The sequence below is a fragment of the Mustela nivalis genome (assembly GCF_964662115.1).
Source record: "Mustela nivalis genome assembly, chromosome: 7".
NCBI classification, from domain to species: Eukaryota; Metazoa; Chordata; class Mammalia; order Carnivora; family Mustelidae; genus Mustela; species Mustela nivalis.
In genome coordinates, this window is record NC_139026.1 from 70061426 (window position 1) to 70079166 (window position 17741).

The 17741-nt window shown below is 37.8% G+C and overlaps 1 protein-coding gene across 2 annotated transcripts in view; it reads left to right on the forward strand.

The window, feature by feature from the left end:
- ITPR2 (inositol 1,4,5-trisphosphate receptor type 2) overlaps positions 1-17741 on the forward strand; it is a 494143-nt gene that overhangs the window by 224540 nt on the left and 251862 nt on the right. For both annotated transcript variants that reach the window (XM_082738458.1, XM_082738459.1), the window contains one exon: positions 1955-2080. In XM_082738458.1, coding sequence (XP_082594584.1) covers positions 1955-2080 — 126 coding nt within the window. The remainder of the gene's footprint in view (positions 1-1954; positions 2081-17741) is intronic.

Here is a 17741-nt window from a genome sequence, read left to right on the forward strand (position 1 = left end):
AAATTCATGGGTTCTGTCTGTATTTGAGATCCTGATTCTGACTGTGCTTCTTCCCACATTCTGGTCTTTCTGACCGCACCACTCTGGCCCCTTAACATTCACTTACTTTATTCCTTTTCACCCTTCTTATCTTGATTCAAGAATTTCTTCTGCAAGGAACACTTCCCTGACCTCCCACAGCAGAATTAGAAGAGTCTACAATTTGAAATTTGGCATTTGAATTTTGTTAATAAAGGTCTGCATCCTTCACATGCTTTCCCAAGATTGTAAGTGTGAGGAGAGTAGCAACTGGGCTGTTCTGTTTACCATTGTATTACCTGAACCCAAGTCTATACTTAATAAATGTGGTTTGAATGAAGGAACAAATGAATTAAAGAATGAGTCAGAATCCTGGATCCATTACTTCTAGATTTGTGACTGATTCCAGCAGGTTATTTAACCTATGTGATCCTCAATTTGCACTGTTTTAAAGTGAAACGATTATAGTATGTAACTGAGAGGATTGCTGGAGGATGGAACTAAGAAAGATATTACATACAAAATGCTGAAGGTGTTTGGCATGTAGCAAACAATGAATAAATATAAGCTGCTGTCAAGGTGATTATGATAATGCACTGAGTGGTTCTGATGTGTCCCTACCCTACAATCAGTTCTTGACACAGGCACCCCATCTGCTTTTTGGCCTTATGAAAGCCAGTCCTGTATTCCTTATATTCTAACTTGGATTCTCTGAATCCTTGAAATTATTTACATGATTTTGTATGTATATGCACTTGGGGTGGTTTATAGCACCCATCCCATTATTTATTTATTTATTCATTTATTTATTCTTTTAGAGAGAGAGAGAGAGAGAGGGAGTATCTGTGAGCTGGGGAGAGGGGCAGAGAGAAAGAGAGAAACCCAAGTGGACACCGCACTGAGCACAGAGCCTGAGTTGGGGCTCGATCTCATGACCCTGAGATCATGATCTGAGTTGAAATCATGAGTCAAATGCTTAACTGACTGATCCACTTAGATGCCCCTCATCACATTTTCATTTAAAAAAAAAAAAAAAAGGGAAAGAGAAGAAATGCAAAAATTACTCCCCTACATACCTTAGAAATACTCTAGGTTGGTGAGACTCATCTCAGGCCTTTATGAGGAATTTTGTTAAATATGAGAATGAATGTCGCTACATCTCAATATGATTTTTTTTCTAAACTACAAGCCTGTTTCTTCTCAGAAATAGTAACAAATATTTCTGAATGGCAATAAAGTACTATTTCATCAACACATTTAAATGTTATATTAGAACTCTCTTGATTGCAAATGACAGAAAGCTAACTTAAACTGCTTAAATAAAAAAATGACTTTTTTTGGCTCCCATATTTGGGAATTGGAAGGATAGTTGTTCTAATGGCTCAAGAGGTTCAAACAGTGTCAGTTTCCATCTCTTGTGCCATTTTCCTTTGTGGTTTTGCCTCATTCTTTTCTTCTGAGCATAATTGTCCTCCATGTACTTGCAGAAGATGGCCTCTTGGAGTTTGGGTTTAACTTGTTCCATTTTCATAATGAGCGAGAGAGAGAAAGAATGACAGAGAGAGAGAGACAGAGAAAGAATGATAGAGAAACAGAGAATGTCAGAGACAAGAGAGAGAATGACAGAATGTCAGAGACAGCGAGGAGGGGAGGAAGAGGAAGAGGAAGGAAGACAGGGAAAGGGAGCGCAGTTGACTCTCAGTGTCTCAACTAGGATAGACTCGGTTTAAGTCTGGTGTACTTGTGCATTCCAGTCGCTGGGGGCAGGGGATTTTAGTTAAGAAAAGGGATATGTGAATGCTTTCTTACGTAGACATAAAACATGCTATAATCCATGATAGTAACTAACCCAGATTTTATTTAACTTTTCACATTTGATATTTGAAAATGAACAATGAAGAAAACTCACTTTCTTTTGTATTTGAAACTTGCACAGGTTAAAATTGCTTATGTGAATTTTGTTAATCACTGTTATGTGGACACTGAAGTGGAAATGAAAGAAATCTACACGAGTAACCACATTTGGAAATTATTTGAGAACTTCTTGGTGGACATGGCAAGGGTGAGTTACACTTTCACCATGAAACACGGCTTTATGGTTAGTTATGTTTTTGATACATATTTTGACTAAACAGGATCAAGGATCTGGATGAAAATTTGGAATTAAACCCTCCAAATTTGGATGTAATCCATGACTTTCAAAAAGTTGCACATGCATTCATTTCTCAAGATTGTGAATGAGATTTAATGAGTTCATATACACAAAATACCCAGTGTAGTATGTATAGAAATGAGGTATCCATTTCTACTTTTACCACTGGCTCTATCGGTATGTTACTAGGTGGAATTTCAGTGGCCTTTTTACACGGAATGGGGAAGACATTGGCAGAGATCAATTTGTATTCAGCCCCTTATCATGGATGCAATTACAAACCATAGATAGAAGAGATCTCGGGAGGCCTTGACCACAGCTTTCAGACAGACGGGTACTTGACCAGACTACCCAAGGTTTAGCATTGCTCAGTGCTGCCTATTCAAAGTTTTCTTTGGGAAAGAGCTCCAGAAATTGAATCATCTGGTTTGACTCGTCAGTCAAAATAGGTCCTGCTTTTTACTGAGTCCATTTCCTCCCGTTTGGCCTTTTGGGGGAATTGGAGAGGACATGTAGAGCTGGTTGGCATTCTCTAGATATTGTCTAGCATGTGTTTTTGAGTGAAATTGAGTAAATGAATGAATGAATGAAGAAAGGAAGGAAGGACTCTTGTTTATAGGTAGCAGTTAATTTTAGTTGATATATCTTTGCCTCCCCTCAACATTTTTTGGCATGTTGAACTGTCATAACATATAGGGTCTATTATTTTAGCTTTTTTGATCTTTAGTTTTCCCTTTGAAATGATGGGATATAATGTTCAAACAAGAGTTTCACTAATGGGGGGTGCCTGGGTGGCTCAGTGGGTTAAGCCTCTACCTTCGGCTCAGGTCATGATCTCAGGGTCCTGGCATTGAGCCCCGCATCAGGCTCTCTGCTCAGCAGGAAGCCTGCTTCTCCCCCCTCCCCACCTCTCTGCCTGCTTTTCTGCCTCCTTGTGATATGTCTCTCTCTGTATCAAATAAATAAATAAAATTTTTGGAAAAAAAAAAGTTTCACAATGGATGATAGTGTATAGATAATCCTTAGACCTGTGATGACTTATGGGGGCTGTCCCAGTTTTTTGACTCTCTACATTCCCAAGTACTGGCAGCTTTTTTTTTTTTTTTTTTTAAAGATTTTATTTATTTATTTGACAGAGAGAAATCACAAGTAGATGGAGAGGCAGGCAGAGAGAGAAAGAGAGGTAAGCAGGCTCCCCGCCGAGCAGAGAGCCCGATGCGGGACTCGATCCCAGGACCCTGAGATCATGACCTGAGCCGAAGGCAGCAGCTTAACCCACTGAGCCACCCAGGCGCCCCCCAAGTACTGGTAGCTTTACACATGCCTTATTTCGATGTATTTGGAGGGAAGGGGGGTTAGTGTGGTACATATTTCCACTGTCTTAGAAGAATGGATGCTGCCTGCCTCCCTACAACCCTTTTTGGAAGGAAGGAAGACAAGAGGGATATAAGAAAACACTGACTCAGACTCAGACATAAGGGCTTTGTGGGTGAAATGTGGTTATTTTACCTTCCCTGTGGTGTGGGCTAAGCCAACTCCACCATGTTCACACATGCGTGGAGTAAGGCAGTCCTTACTTTACTTCATTTCTGTAGAATGAAAAGCCACTCGTTGCCTTTGGCAGGCAAACCAGCACCTGTGGAGAAATCATCTTATTTTACATACGGTTTTCATATCCCTCATATTGACCCCCATGTCCTTGTGAAAGCCCTTGCATCTGTTGGGCTACAAGGATCGCTAGAGACCTTGAAGTAAAGGATGCGTTTATGCCAATGACTGAGCTTTAAAATTGCACGTGTGGGAAGATATTAAAGAGATTATAGACTGATTTGCAGAGCTGCACAGTGCCACGGACTACAGATAAGTTTGACAAGACCAAGGTCACATTCTAGGCAGCATGAGCTGCAAAGCTACAAGGAGTTTTTTCTTTTAAACCAAAGAAAGCTGGTGGTAACAGCCGTTGGTTATGCCACTCTGGAAACACCCTTGCTGCTGATGTGTTTCTAAAGCTATGATGTATGTATTCTTTTTTTTAAAAAAAAGCATGCATGCTAGGAAGGCTTTTTATTTTAACCATTTTGATTAAGTAGACATTTAATGTTATTATATAAAGGCTTGAAGGGAATTTTGAGATCTTTTTAGTTTATTCACTCATTATGTCTAACCACAACCTCTTAGCTATACCGTAAAAAGCATTTTTTTCTTTCCTTCTGGTTTCGCTCTTATTTATATTTTAAAACAGCAGCTCTCTTATCCCTTCACCAAAAATGACAAAGAATCACCCTTCCTATTTCAGGGAAGGGAAAGGAAACCTGGATTTTCCGTAACTGGGCTTTGTCTTTCTGCCCTTGAAGAGAGATTGAGGAGCCGGCGACATACTCAAATTCAAATACAAAGCATTGTTTAAATAAAGTAGAAGTGGCTTCCTAGGCAACTTTTTGGTTGTGTAGATCAGTAATTCTCAAACTTCAGTGAACATCAGAATTGTCTGGAGTGTTTCTTAAAACAGATTGCTGAGTCCTACCCCAGAGTATCTGATGCAGTAGGTGTGAGTCTTTGCCTTTTTAACACGTTCCCAGGTGATGCTGAAGCTGCCAGTCCAGGGGCCACACTTTGGGAACCACTGCAGGAGAATATAGTAGTTTCAGAGTAGGTACTTGAGAGGCATTAGCCAGACCAGAGTTCAAGTCCAGATTCTGCCTCTTCCTAGTTCAGTTACGTTGAGCAAAGGACTTACCCCTCTGACTCAGTTTCCTTATTTGTAAATGGATCCAATAACACATTCCTCATAGGGTTGTCAGGAGGCTTCAATGAGATAATGCATATGCACATGTGTGGCCCTTACTCAGAGAGCTGGTAATATCCTCTATTTTATCCATATCATGGTAACGTCACTGGTATTTTATTACAAGGGTATATGTAGGCTTTGAAGCAATTTCAACAAGATTCCTCAATACCTATACCAGTAACAATGTTGAGGATACCCAAAAGGAGGACCAGGCAGTACAGGCAAGAGCCAGAAATCATGTCTTTGAAACTGGACATGCGCAGTAGTGACTTGACAGAGAGATGGGCTAAATGCAGATGTTCCCGTGAAACGATGACATCCTGGACCAGCTGATTTATGTCAGTGGGGAATGGTGAAGGTGATCTGAAGGAAAGGTAGGTGGCGAATTGGACTGCAAGAATCATAGGCTCTTAAGGTTGGAAGAGACCAGCAGTCCCATGGCTCACACTCTTCAGCACCTGCCTGTGTCTTTCCAGCAAGAGTCCTCTCACTCTTATTTGAGATAACCGTTTTCATTATTGCATAACTTTAATTGTGAGAAGCTTTCGATATTGAGACAAATTGTTATGATTATACCTTTTGCCTATTTCTTCCTTCTGTAGCGACATAGAATGATTCAGTTCGGTAGGTATTTACCATAAGTAACATATTCTTCTTACTGGTCATCTACTTTCAAATAATAAAGTCATGCAAGTTAAAGAACTTAAGACCGACATCATAATTTTGCCCCTGAGTTCCAGAGAGATTAATTCACTGGCATAGGGTGACTTGCCTAGCCAGAAGCAGAGCTGGGGCATCTGCTGGCGTCTAACCCGGTGCCTTTACTCTAAAAGCTTCTCACATTTGTTCCCCTTCCTGTTTTCAATACACTTTCAGGTTCTCTCTATGTCAGTGTTTGGAAAAGATGGCATTTAGGAAGGGGTTTCTGGTGGGATCCAGCCAGCACAGGGCAGATGATTATTTTAGTAGAAGTTTGGAGAACAGTCTTACTTACAAGGCAGGAGAAATATTAATATGTAGTTGCATTCATACTACCTTCCACCTTTCCCTTCATGTTGTGCTGGAGTCATTTCTACCAGGTTCTTTTTGTTTGCTCTTAGGTAAATCTCTCTAAAGAGTCTTAATTAGTATCTTTCATATTCCTATTCGTACTTCCTTGTCTTTTTTTTTTTTAATTTTATTTTTTTACTTTTTTCAGTGTTCCTAAATTCAGTGTTTATGCACCGCACCCAGTCTTTTATCTTGCTAAGACCCATGTGAGAAAATCTTTCTGAAGGATTGTTTTTAATAAGCCTGTGCTGGGTTTCCCACATGTAATTCCATTCTGATTTCTTGACAGACAGTACCTGTGTTCTGTAAATATGCCAGATTTAGGCAGGCAGCAAAGGTATTAGCTTCACGAAAAGTTGTTCCACTGTATTTCAGAGCATTAAACAGCTGCCCACTTTGGTCTGTGTTCCAGTGTGGCTAAACTTGGAGTCTGGGGAGCAGAAACACGTTCCTCTACCTTTGTAACTGATGATTGTTTCAAAATCAGGGGATTTGGGTCATTATGAGAAAATACCTGAACTCCCATCTCAGCACCTTTGCATCTGCCTGGGGTAGTACTGGTTCTCCAAGTCTCCTCAAGACTTCTTTCATGTTCCTGCTTAGAAGCCCTCAAAGGGGCCTTCACTTACCACCCTGTGTGTAACAACTTCTTCCCTCTGCTCCCCCTTCACTTTCTTCATTTGTCTTCATCGAACTTACATCCCCATGTGACATTTTTATATGCATTTGTATTTGTTCCTACTGAATCAGAGGGCAGGTAGTGTGTCTGTTTGGTTCACTGCTGCACACCTGACCTTGAACAATGTCTCACACATGGTAGATAGTATGTATTCGTGAAATAAATAAATGTCCCCTGAAGTGAAAAATACTTATGAAGTGAATTTGAAAACAAAGTTAAATCTCAGATGATGACTCAGCCCAGGGCTATTGTCCCCAGTCCAGCAGTGACGGTGGCCAGGGGAGGAATGTGAACCACACGTAACATCACTTCCCCTTAGACAAGGAAACAGATGCCCAGTAAAAGGATGAACACTTACCATTGACATCAACGGAGATGGAATTGGAGGGTGTTATGCTGAGTGAAATAAGTCAATCAGAGAAAGACAATGATCATGTGCTTTCACTCATATGTGGAATATTGGAAACAGAGCAAAGGATCATAGGGAAAGGGAGGGAAAACTGAAAGGGAAGTCACCAGAGAGGGAGAAAAACCATGAGAGGCTCTTAACTCTAGGAAACCCAGGGCTGCTGGAGCGGAGGTGGGTGGGGATGGGCTGACTGGGGGATGGGCATGAAGTCTGCGAGAGAGGCCTCTCCTGTTTGCTTAATTTAATTCCATACACTTGCCTCAAGCGTAGTGTAGGCTTAGCATCGAATTAAGTGGGCATATCAATGGGATGAAAAAACAGGCACAAACAGATTTTTACATATGTAAGATATTAATATATAACAAATTATTACCATTAATAAGGAAGTGATTGGTTATTTTCAAGGATGAGCACACTTTCTCCATGAACAGCAAGGTAGTTAATAATTTAGCTTTTCAGGCCTCTGTCCCAATGGTTATAGGAATTACTTAAGGGAAAAGAGCCATAGACAATATGTAAGCAAGTGGCTATGGCTAGATTTGCCCCCGGAGCTGCAGTTGGCTTACCCTGGTAACATTAAAGTAATAATACAAGCTCCACTAGAGTAGTGATTCTTATGTATTTTATTCATCAATAGATCTTAGGTACATAGAACATTCTTGGTGTGGAATAGATATTCAACAAAACTTGATTTGAACTAAATCAAAATAACACTTGAGGACACTGGCTATTTGGGGTGAAATGAACTCAGTTTCTTTTTTTTTTTTTAATATTTTATTTATTTATTTGAGAGAGAGACAGAGAGAGCATGAGCAAGGAGAAGGTCAGAGAGAGAAGCAGACTCCCCATGGAGCTGGGAGCCTGATGCGGGACTGGCAACCAACTGAGCCACCCAGGCATCCCTGAACTCAGTTTCTAACCTAAATATACTATTAATATATATATATAAATATACTATTAATATATATAATATATATATTTATGCAATTATATAATTGCATAAATTGCAATTATATATATTGCAATTTATATATATTATATATAAATAGCATATTTATATATATTATATTATATATAATTTATATTATAATAGCATAAATTGCAATTTATATATATTATATATATAAATAGTATATTTAGGTTATATAGGTAATATATATATTATATATAATTTATAATATAATAGCATGAATTGCAATTAGATTAAAATTTTAGAGATAAATGTGGAGTAACAAAAATTGATGAAAATAATGTGTAGCTATTTATCTATCTTCGGATGAGGTTCTTCTGCCCTTTTTTTCTTTTTTTTTTTTTAAGAGATTATATTTATTGGGGTGCCTGGGTGACTCAGTGGTTTAAAGTCTCTGCCTTCAGCTCAGGTCATGATCCCAGGATCTTGGGATCAAGCCCCACGTTGGCCTCTCTGCTCCATGGGGAGCCTGCTTCCCCCTCTCTCCGCCTGCCTCTCCACGTACTTGTGGTCTCTCTCTGTCAAGTAAATAAATAAAATCTTTAAAAAAATGTATTGAAAAAAAGAAAAGATTTTATTTATTTATTTGACAGAGAGAGACCACAAGTAGGCAGAGAGGCAGGCAGAGAGAGAGGAGGAAGCAGGCTCCCCGCTGAGTAGAGAGCCCAATGCGGGGCTCTATCCGAGGACTTGAGATCATGACCTAAGCTGAAGGCAGTGGTTTTAACCCACTGAGCCACCCAGGCGCCCCGGATGAAGTTCTTTTTAAGCATAAAAGCAGTGAATGAGAATAGCTAAGGAGAATAATAGATGGTTTGTTTTTTGAAAATTTCAAATTTAAGTACATAAAACATCACACATAGCAATAAAAAAATCAAAATAGAAAAAAGTTGCTGAGCATTTTAAAAAAGGCTTAAATAATCTTTACATAAAGATTTTGGGACACCTGGATGACTCAGTCGGTTGAGCTTCAGACACTTGGTTTTGGCTCAGGTCATGCTCTCTGGGTTGTGAAATCGAGCCTCATGTCTGACTCCATGCTGAGTGCAGAGCCTGCTTGGGTTTCTCTTTTCCACTCCCTCTGCTCCCAACACTCTGAAATAAGAAAATAAATCTTTTCTTTTTTTTTTTTAATATATGGAATATTTTTACTGACAAAAACAACTAATATTTACAAAGGATCATACAACAAATACTGATGTACTTCCCATTCAAAAAGAAAATAAATCTTTAAAGGCCCAATGCTTGAAAAAGAAAAAAAGAGAATATATATATATACACACACACATATATATATGTATATATGAATACATCTATGTATATATACATATATAATGTATATATGTACATAGGAATGTATATAGGAATGTATAAGAATATATATAAGAACATGCTTTTTATATATGTATGAAAACCACTAACAATCTAATAATGAAATAGTCAAGACCCAAGCATTCATGACTTATAGAGGAGGAAATACAAGTAAACCCCTGAAAAAAAAGTCAACTGTTAATAATTTTATATGTATGTATATATAAATATATAAAGAATACATATGTATATATACATATATAATATATATATACACATATGAATGTATATAAAAATGTATAAGAATATATATAAGAACATGTTTTATATATATGAAAAGCATATATGTATATATGAATATATGTATATATGTATGTATGCATATATGAATGTATTAAGACTATATATGTATATATACATATATAATGTATATATGTACATATGAATATATATGAGTATATATAAGGACATATTTTTAATATATATATGAAAACCACTAACAATCTAATAATGAAATAGTCAAGACCCAAGCATTCATGACGTATCGAGCAGGAAGTCAAAGTAAACCCCTGAAAAAAAAAGTCAACTGTTAATAATTTTTTAAAAATACAAAGAATACGATCCAGTTTCTAACTATCAAATTTGTAAGGGCAAAAGATAAAAGTAAAGAGATAATATTAAATGTTGGTTCACATACTTTGCTGATGAGAATGTAAATTCATGCTATCTTTCTGAAAAGCATTTTGGTAATACATTAAAGGAAACCTTCATACCTTTTTAATGTATCAAATAATTACCTTCCAAGAATCTGTCCTTGGAAATAATTAGAAATGATATCAAGGATTTATGGTCGTAGGAGCTCAACATGCTGTTATAATAATATACAGTAAGAAATAGTTTCAAAATTTAATAATAGAGAAATGGTTCAATAAATTATGATATATCTATGAGATTAATGTTATAGAGTCATTGAGATTATTTCTCGAGGATTTTTAATAATGTGGGTAGTGCTAATGGTTGAGTGAGGAGTATGAAAAGGAGAAGACAAAACTGATTATCTAGAATAATTTCAGTTATGGAAAATATACATGGTGGAGCACAAAGATTAAGAAGAAAGGCTTCTAAGAGGTTTACCATTGTTTTATCTGGATTTTTGTATTATAAATAATCTTCATTTCCATTTTGTGCTTTTCTGTATTTTTTCAGGGTTCCTACAATTAATATTAAGAAAAATATTAGTTTAGAATTCTAAGAAAGCCAACTGAGTGTATGAACTGATGACTCTCTAAAAAGGAGATGTTTAGGGATGCCTGGGTGGCTCAGTTGGTTAAGCATCTGCCTTGGCTCAGGTTGTGGTCCCGGGGTTCTGGGATCGAGTCCCACATTGGGCTCCTTGCTCATTGAGGAGCCTGCTTCTCCCTCTGCCTGCCTCTCTCCGTGCTTATGCTCACTCTCTCTTTGTCTCTGACAGGTAAGTAAAAAAATTTTTTAAAAATAAAAAAAATTTAAAAAAATCTAAAGAAAATAAAAAGGAGATATGTAAAAGCAAATGTTTGGAAGTTCTGGCCCCATAAATGAAGGGATGCAAATTAAAATAAATATATGATATTACCTTGGCTCTTTAGAGGAGCATGTGTACTGTCTACAAGGATCTTTAGGATTTGTATTCCTTGTTCTGTGTGATCGAAGTATGTTACTGGCACTAGAGCTCCTCTATCCTGTGGGGTAGCAGCTTGCCACATTTAAATTTAAATTTTAATTAGGTAAAATTAAATCGGATGGAAAATCCTGTTCCTCGGTAGCACAGAGCCATCTTTCAAGTGCCCAGTAAGCACATGTGTTGGACATCACAGATACAGATTTCCATCATTGGCAGAAAGTCCTATTGGACAGTGCTGCTCTAGCATCTAACTTTTAAAGCCCATCTGTCATCTTTGGAAGAGTGGTAGTCATTTTAGATTGGAAGAGAAAAGGGACATCATACATGCACGGGGAGAAATGTCAGACATAATCATGTCTAGACATGTTGTTTCATATTTGCTTTTCAACAAATTATTTTATACCTACTGTGTGCTGAGGTCCTGCGTGTGCGGTGGTGAGCAAGTCAAGCTAGTTTCCCAGGTCCAGGGACTTATGTTCTACTGATGGAGACAGATTTTCACTTGCTCTTTCCCCAGAACCCTCCATGGCTGTTTCCTCACTTCTTTCGTTGTTTTTGTTAAAATGTCATCTTATCCAGAGAGGCTCCCCAAGCAAGTTAAGTGAATGGTAATCCTTAACCTTACCCACTCTTCCTGCAGCATAAAAAGGAGCTATCGTCCTCCCTGTACAGCTTGCCCTTTTTTATTTTTCTCTGGAGTATCCTCTTTGCTCTATCTTCTACTAGTATTATCTATTGTGTGTCTTTCTTGATTAGGAAAAAAGCTCTTATAGAGTAGGGACTTTATTTTATTTGGTTCACTGTCCTATCTCCTAATCCAATAGTTAGCTTTAATTAATTTTTAAAAAAAGTTTTATTTATTTGAGAGAGAGAGAGCACAAGCAGGGGGAGCTACAGAGGGAGAGGGAGAAGCAGGCTTCCTGATGAGTAGGGAGCCCAATGCAGGGCTCAATCCCAGAACCCTAGAACCATGACCTGAGCCAAAGGCCGATGCTTAACTGACTGAACCACCCAGGCACCCCAATATTTAGCTTTAATTTAAATAATAATAATTTAAACAAACAATTTGAAAAATAATGATACATGGAGTTTGGGTTTCTTTTAATATTTTATAATACTTTACAGAGATTTTTAAATATTTTAAAAATAATGATATATGGAATATAACGGAGAGCTTTAAATACTAATTACTGACATGACAAACCTCAAGCAACCTAAGAGTGAGACAAGAAATCACTGTTTAGTAAATGTTTGGAGGATAGTTGGATATCAATGTGGGAAAAAGTTGATCAGAATCAGTAAATCAGGTCACCACAGCAGCGAACTCTCAGATAGCATAAATAGTTGAATGGGAGTCAGGATACAGGGATGGAGGAGGATTCCAATAAAAAACTAGAACAAAATGTGTAGAATGTCCTTTGCTTTTGTGGAAGGGAGGCTTTTTTCTTCTTTATGTTAACTAAATAGAAATGATCTAAATAAACTATAATGCCTGAATGCTAAGAATTACTTGATACAATGAAATGTAGTAAAATGAACATTCTAAATAAAAAAAAATCTGAATATGAAAAATATATGGGAAAGAGCTCAACAAGAGCTTGTGAAAAATGTTAAAAGATACGGCATGTACCAGTCGTTATCCAGGCCTTACTTAAAGTGGTTAGAAGATTTGGAATCATCCATACATAACAAAATGTAGGCAGGAAGTGATTACATGGAAAGTGCCAAGCCTCATTAGCAATGTCAGAAAAACAAAATAACTTTTTTAAGTGTCATTAAACTGGCGAAAATAATAATTTACAGAAAGAACAGTCAGTTTCCGTGGGAACCAGATGGCCTCCTCCAGGAGACGTGGGCATGTGAAAGGGACCAAGAAGGCACAGGGGTGCACCCAGGAATTGGGAACACTGCAAAGCTGTTTGCACCTAGGCATAAAGGGCCTAAGGCAGCACCATTGTTACTGGGGACACTGCCGATGGACTCAGTGAGGGCTGCTTCCGGTGATGCAGACAATGCTGAAACCTCTGTGAGGAAGAGGAGATGGGGTTAGAGGCAGAGCCCCACTCAGGCCTCTGAATTCTTTCTCACCCCTTCTGTTCTGTCATCACATCAGCTGTCTCAATATCGAAAGCTGATCCCAACTGGAGCTGAAAACAAGAGTTAGTTGGTAATGATGGGGGACCGTCTTGTGTATCTACATATAAGCTTTTGCTAACATTGTAAATTTATTATTTTCGAGGATCAGCAACAGTATAAAACTGCCTATTTAGCCTCATCCAATGATTCCTCTTTTGGTAGAATATATGCCAAAAATCTGAAAGCAAATATAAGAATTTTGCACAATTTGTTATAGTTGCAAAAAGAAAAAAAAAAAGTAGGGAAATCACATAAAAGACCAGTAAGAATGAAATAACTAGGAAAACAGGAAAGTGATTTGTATTTTTTGGTTATGTATACCTCAGTTTACTCCAAAAATGGATTAAAACATGATGGTGTGTTGGTATGATGGAATAAATACAAACTTTAATTTTAATTTTAATTCTTTAATTTTCTTATAAACATATATTGTATTATTAGCCCCAGGGTATAGGTCTGTGAATGGCCAGGTTTACAGACTTCACAGCACTCACCATGGCACATGCCTTCCCCAATGTCCATAATCCCACCACCCTCTCCTTACACCCCTATCCCTGGCCCCCCTCAGTTTGTTTTGTGAGATTAAGAGTCTCTTATGATTTGTCTCCCTCCCAATCCCATCTTGTTTCATTTCTTCTTTTCCTAAATCCCTAACCCCCCACGTTGTGTCTCCACTTCCTCATATCAGGGAGATCATATGATAGTTGTCTTATTCGGATTGACTTATTTCGTTAAGCTTAATGCCCTCTAGTTCCATCCACGTCCTCACAAATGGCAAGATTTCATTTCTTTTGATGGCTACATTGTATTCCATTTTATATATATTTACCTCATCTTCTTTATCCATTCATCTGTTGGTGGACATCTAGGTTCTTTCCGTAGTTTGGCTATTGTAGACATTGCTGCTATAAACATTCGGATGCACGTGACCCTTTGGGTGACTATGTTTGAATCTTTAGGGTAAATACCCAGTAGTGCAATTGCTGGGTCATAAGGTAGCTCTATTTTCAACTTTTTGAGGAACCTCCATGCTGTTTTCCAGAGTGGTTGTACCAGTTTGCATTCCTACCAACAGTGTAGGAGGGTTCCCCCTTCTCTGCATCTTCGCCAGCATCTGTCATTTCCTGACTTGTCAATTTTAGCCATTCTGACTGGTGTGAGATGCTATCTCATTGTGGTTTTGATTTGTATTTCCCTGATGCCAAGTGATGTGGCGTACTTTTTCATGTGTCTGTTGGCCGTCTGGATGTTTTCTTTGCAGAAATGTCTGTTCATGTCTTCTGCCCATTTCTTGACTAGATTATTCTTTGGGTGTAGAGTTTGCTAAAATCTTTATAGATTTTGGATACTAGCCGTTTATCCGATATTTTGTTTGCAGATATCTTCTCCCATTCTGTTAGTTGTCTTTTGGTTTTGTTAACTGTTTCCTTTGCTGTGCAAAATCTTGATCAAGTCCCAATAGTTCATTTTTGTCCTTGCTTCCCTTGCCTTTGGCGATGTTTCTAGGAAGACGTTGCTGTGGCTGAGGTCAAAGAGGTTGCTGCCTGTGTTCTCCTCAAGGATTTTGATGGATTCTTTTCTCACATTGAGGTCCTTCATCCATTTTGAGTCTATTTTTTCATGTGTGGTATAAGGAAATGGTCCAACTTCATTTTTCTGCATGTGGCTGTCCAATTTTTTCAACGCCATTTGTTGATGAGACTGTCTTTTTTCCATTGGACATTCTTTCCTGCTTTGTCGAAGATTAGTTGACCATAGAGTTGAGGGTCTATTTCTGCACTCTCTATTCTGTTCCATTGATCTATGTGTCTGTTTTTGTGCCAGTACCGTACTGTCTTGATGATGACAGCTTTGTAATAGAGCTTGAAGTCTGGAATTGTGATGCCACCAACGTTGGCTTTCTTTTTCAATATTCCTTTGACTATTTGAGATCTTTTCTGGTTTCATATAAATTTTAGGATTATTTGTTCCATTTCTTTGAAAAAAAAAAAAAGATGGGATTTTGAGAGGGATTGCATTAATGTGTAGATTGCTTTAGGTCACATAGACATTTTCAATATTTGTTCTTCCAGTCCATGAGCATGGAATGTTTTTCAATTTCTTTGTGTCTTTCTCAATTTCTTTTATGAGTACTTTATAGTTTTCTGAGTAGAGATTCTTTGCCTCCTTGGTTAGGTTTATTCCTAGGTATTTTATGGTTTTGGGTGCAACTGTAAATGGGATTGACTCCTTAATTTCTCTTTCTTCTGTTTTGTTGTCGGTATAAAGAAATGCAACTGATTTCCATGCCTTGATATTACATCCTGACACTTTATTGAATTCCTGTACAAGTTCTAGCAGATTTGTAGTGGAGTCTTTTAGGTTTTCCACATAAAGTATCATATTATCTGCAAAGATATGACTTCTTTGCCGATTTGGATGCCTTTAATTTCTTTTTGTTGTCTGATTGCTGATGCTAGTACTTGTAGTACTATGTTGAATAACAGTGGTGATAATGGACATCCCTGCTGTGTTCCTGACATTAGCAGAAAAGCTCTCAGTTTTTCTCCATTGAGAATGATATTTGCAGTGGGTTTTTCGTAGATGGCTTTGATAATATTGAGGTATGTGCCATCTATTCCTACACTTTGGAGAGTTTTGATGAGGAAGGGATGCTGTACTTTGTCAACTGCTCTTTCTGCATCTATTGAGAGTATCATGGTTCTTGTTCTTTCTTTTATTAATGTATTGTATCACATTGATTGATTTGCGGATGTTGAACCAACCTTGCATCCCTGGAATAAATCCCACTTGGTCATGGTGAATAATCCTTTGAATGTACTGTTGGATCCTATTGCCTTGTATTTTGGTGAGAATTTTTGCATCTGTGTTCATCAAAGATATTGGCCTGTAGTTCTCTTTTTTGATGGGATCCTTGTCTGATTTGGGGATCAAAGTGATGCTGGCCTCATTAAATGAGTTTGGAAGTTTTCCTTCCATTTCTATTTTTTGGAATAGTTTCAGGAGAATAGGAATTAGTTCTTCTTTAAATGTTTGGTAGAATTCCCCTGGGAAGCCGTCTGGCCCTGGGCTTTTGTTTGTTTGGAGGTTTCTGATGACTGTTTCAATCTCTTTACTGGTTATGGGTCTGCTCAGGTTTTCTGTTTCTTCCTGTCCATTTCAGTGAGGGGAGTGTTAAAGTCCCCTACTATTATTGTATTATTATAGATGTGTTTTTTTGATTTTCTTATTAATCGGTTTATATAGTTGGCTGCTCCCATGTTAGGGGTTTAGATATTTAAAATTGTTAATCTTCTTGTTGGACAGACCCTTTGAGTATGATATGCCCTTCCTCAGCTCTTATGATAGTCTTTGGCTCAAAATCTAATTGATCTGATATAAGGATTGCCACCCCAGCTTTTGTCTGATGTCCATTAGCATGGTAAATTGTTTTCCACCCCCTCACTTTAAATCTGGAGGTGTCTTTGGGTCTAAAATGCGTTATTTGTGGGCAGTATATTAATGGGTTTTGTTTTTTTATACATTCTGATACCCTGTGTCTTTTGATTGGGGCATTTAGCCCATTTACATTCCGGACAACTATTGAGAGATATGAATTTAGTGCCATTGTATTGCCTATAAGGTGACTGTTACTGTATATTGTCTCTGTTCTTTTCTGATCTACTACTTTTAAGGTCTCTCTTTGCTTAGAGGACCCCTTTTAATATTTCCTGTAGAGCTGGTTTGGTGTTTGCAAATTATTTCAGTTTTTGTTTGTCCTGGAAGCTTTTTATCTCTCCTACTATTTTCAATGATAGCCTAGCTGGATATAGTATTTTTGGCTGCATGTTTTTCTTGTTTAGTCTCTGAATATGTCAAGCCAGTTCTGCCTGGCCTGTTAGGTCTCTGTGGATAAGTCTGCTGCCAATCTAATATTTTAACCATTGTGCATTATAGACTTCTTGTCCCGGGCTGCTCTCAGGATTTTTTCTTTGTCGCTAAGACTTGTAAATTTTACTGTTAAATGATGGGGTGTGGACCAATTCTCACTGATTTTGAGGGGGGTTCTCTGCACCTCCTTGATTTTGATGCTTGTTCCCTTTGCCATATTAGGGAAATTCTCTACAATAATTTGCTCCAATATACCTTCTGTCCCCCTCTCTTTTTCTTCTTCTTCTGGAATCCCAATTATTCTAATGTTGTTTCTTCTTATGGTATCACTTATCTCTTGAATAATCCCCTCGTGGTCCAGTAGTTGTTCATCTCTCTTTTGCTCAGCTTCTTTATTCTCTGTCATTTGGTCTTCTATATCACTAATTCTTTCTTCTGCCTCATTTATCCTAGCAGTGAGAGCCTCCATTTTTTATTGCACCTCATTAATAGCTTTTTAAATTTCAACTTGGTTAGATTTTAGTTCTTTTATTTCTCCAGAAAGGGCTTTTATTTCTCCGGACAGCGTTTTTCTAATATCTTCCATGCATTTTTTGAGCCCGGCTAGAACCTTGAGAATCATCATTCTGAACTCTAGATCTGACATACCGATGTCCATATTGATTAAGTCCCTAGCCTTTGATACTGCCTCTTGTTCT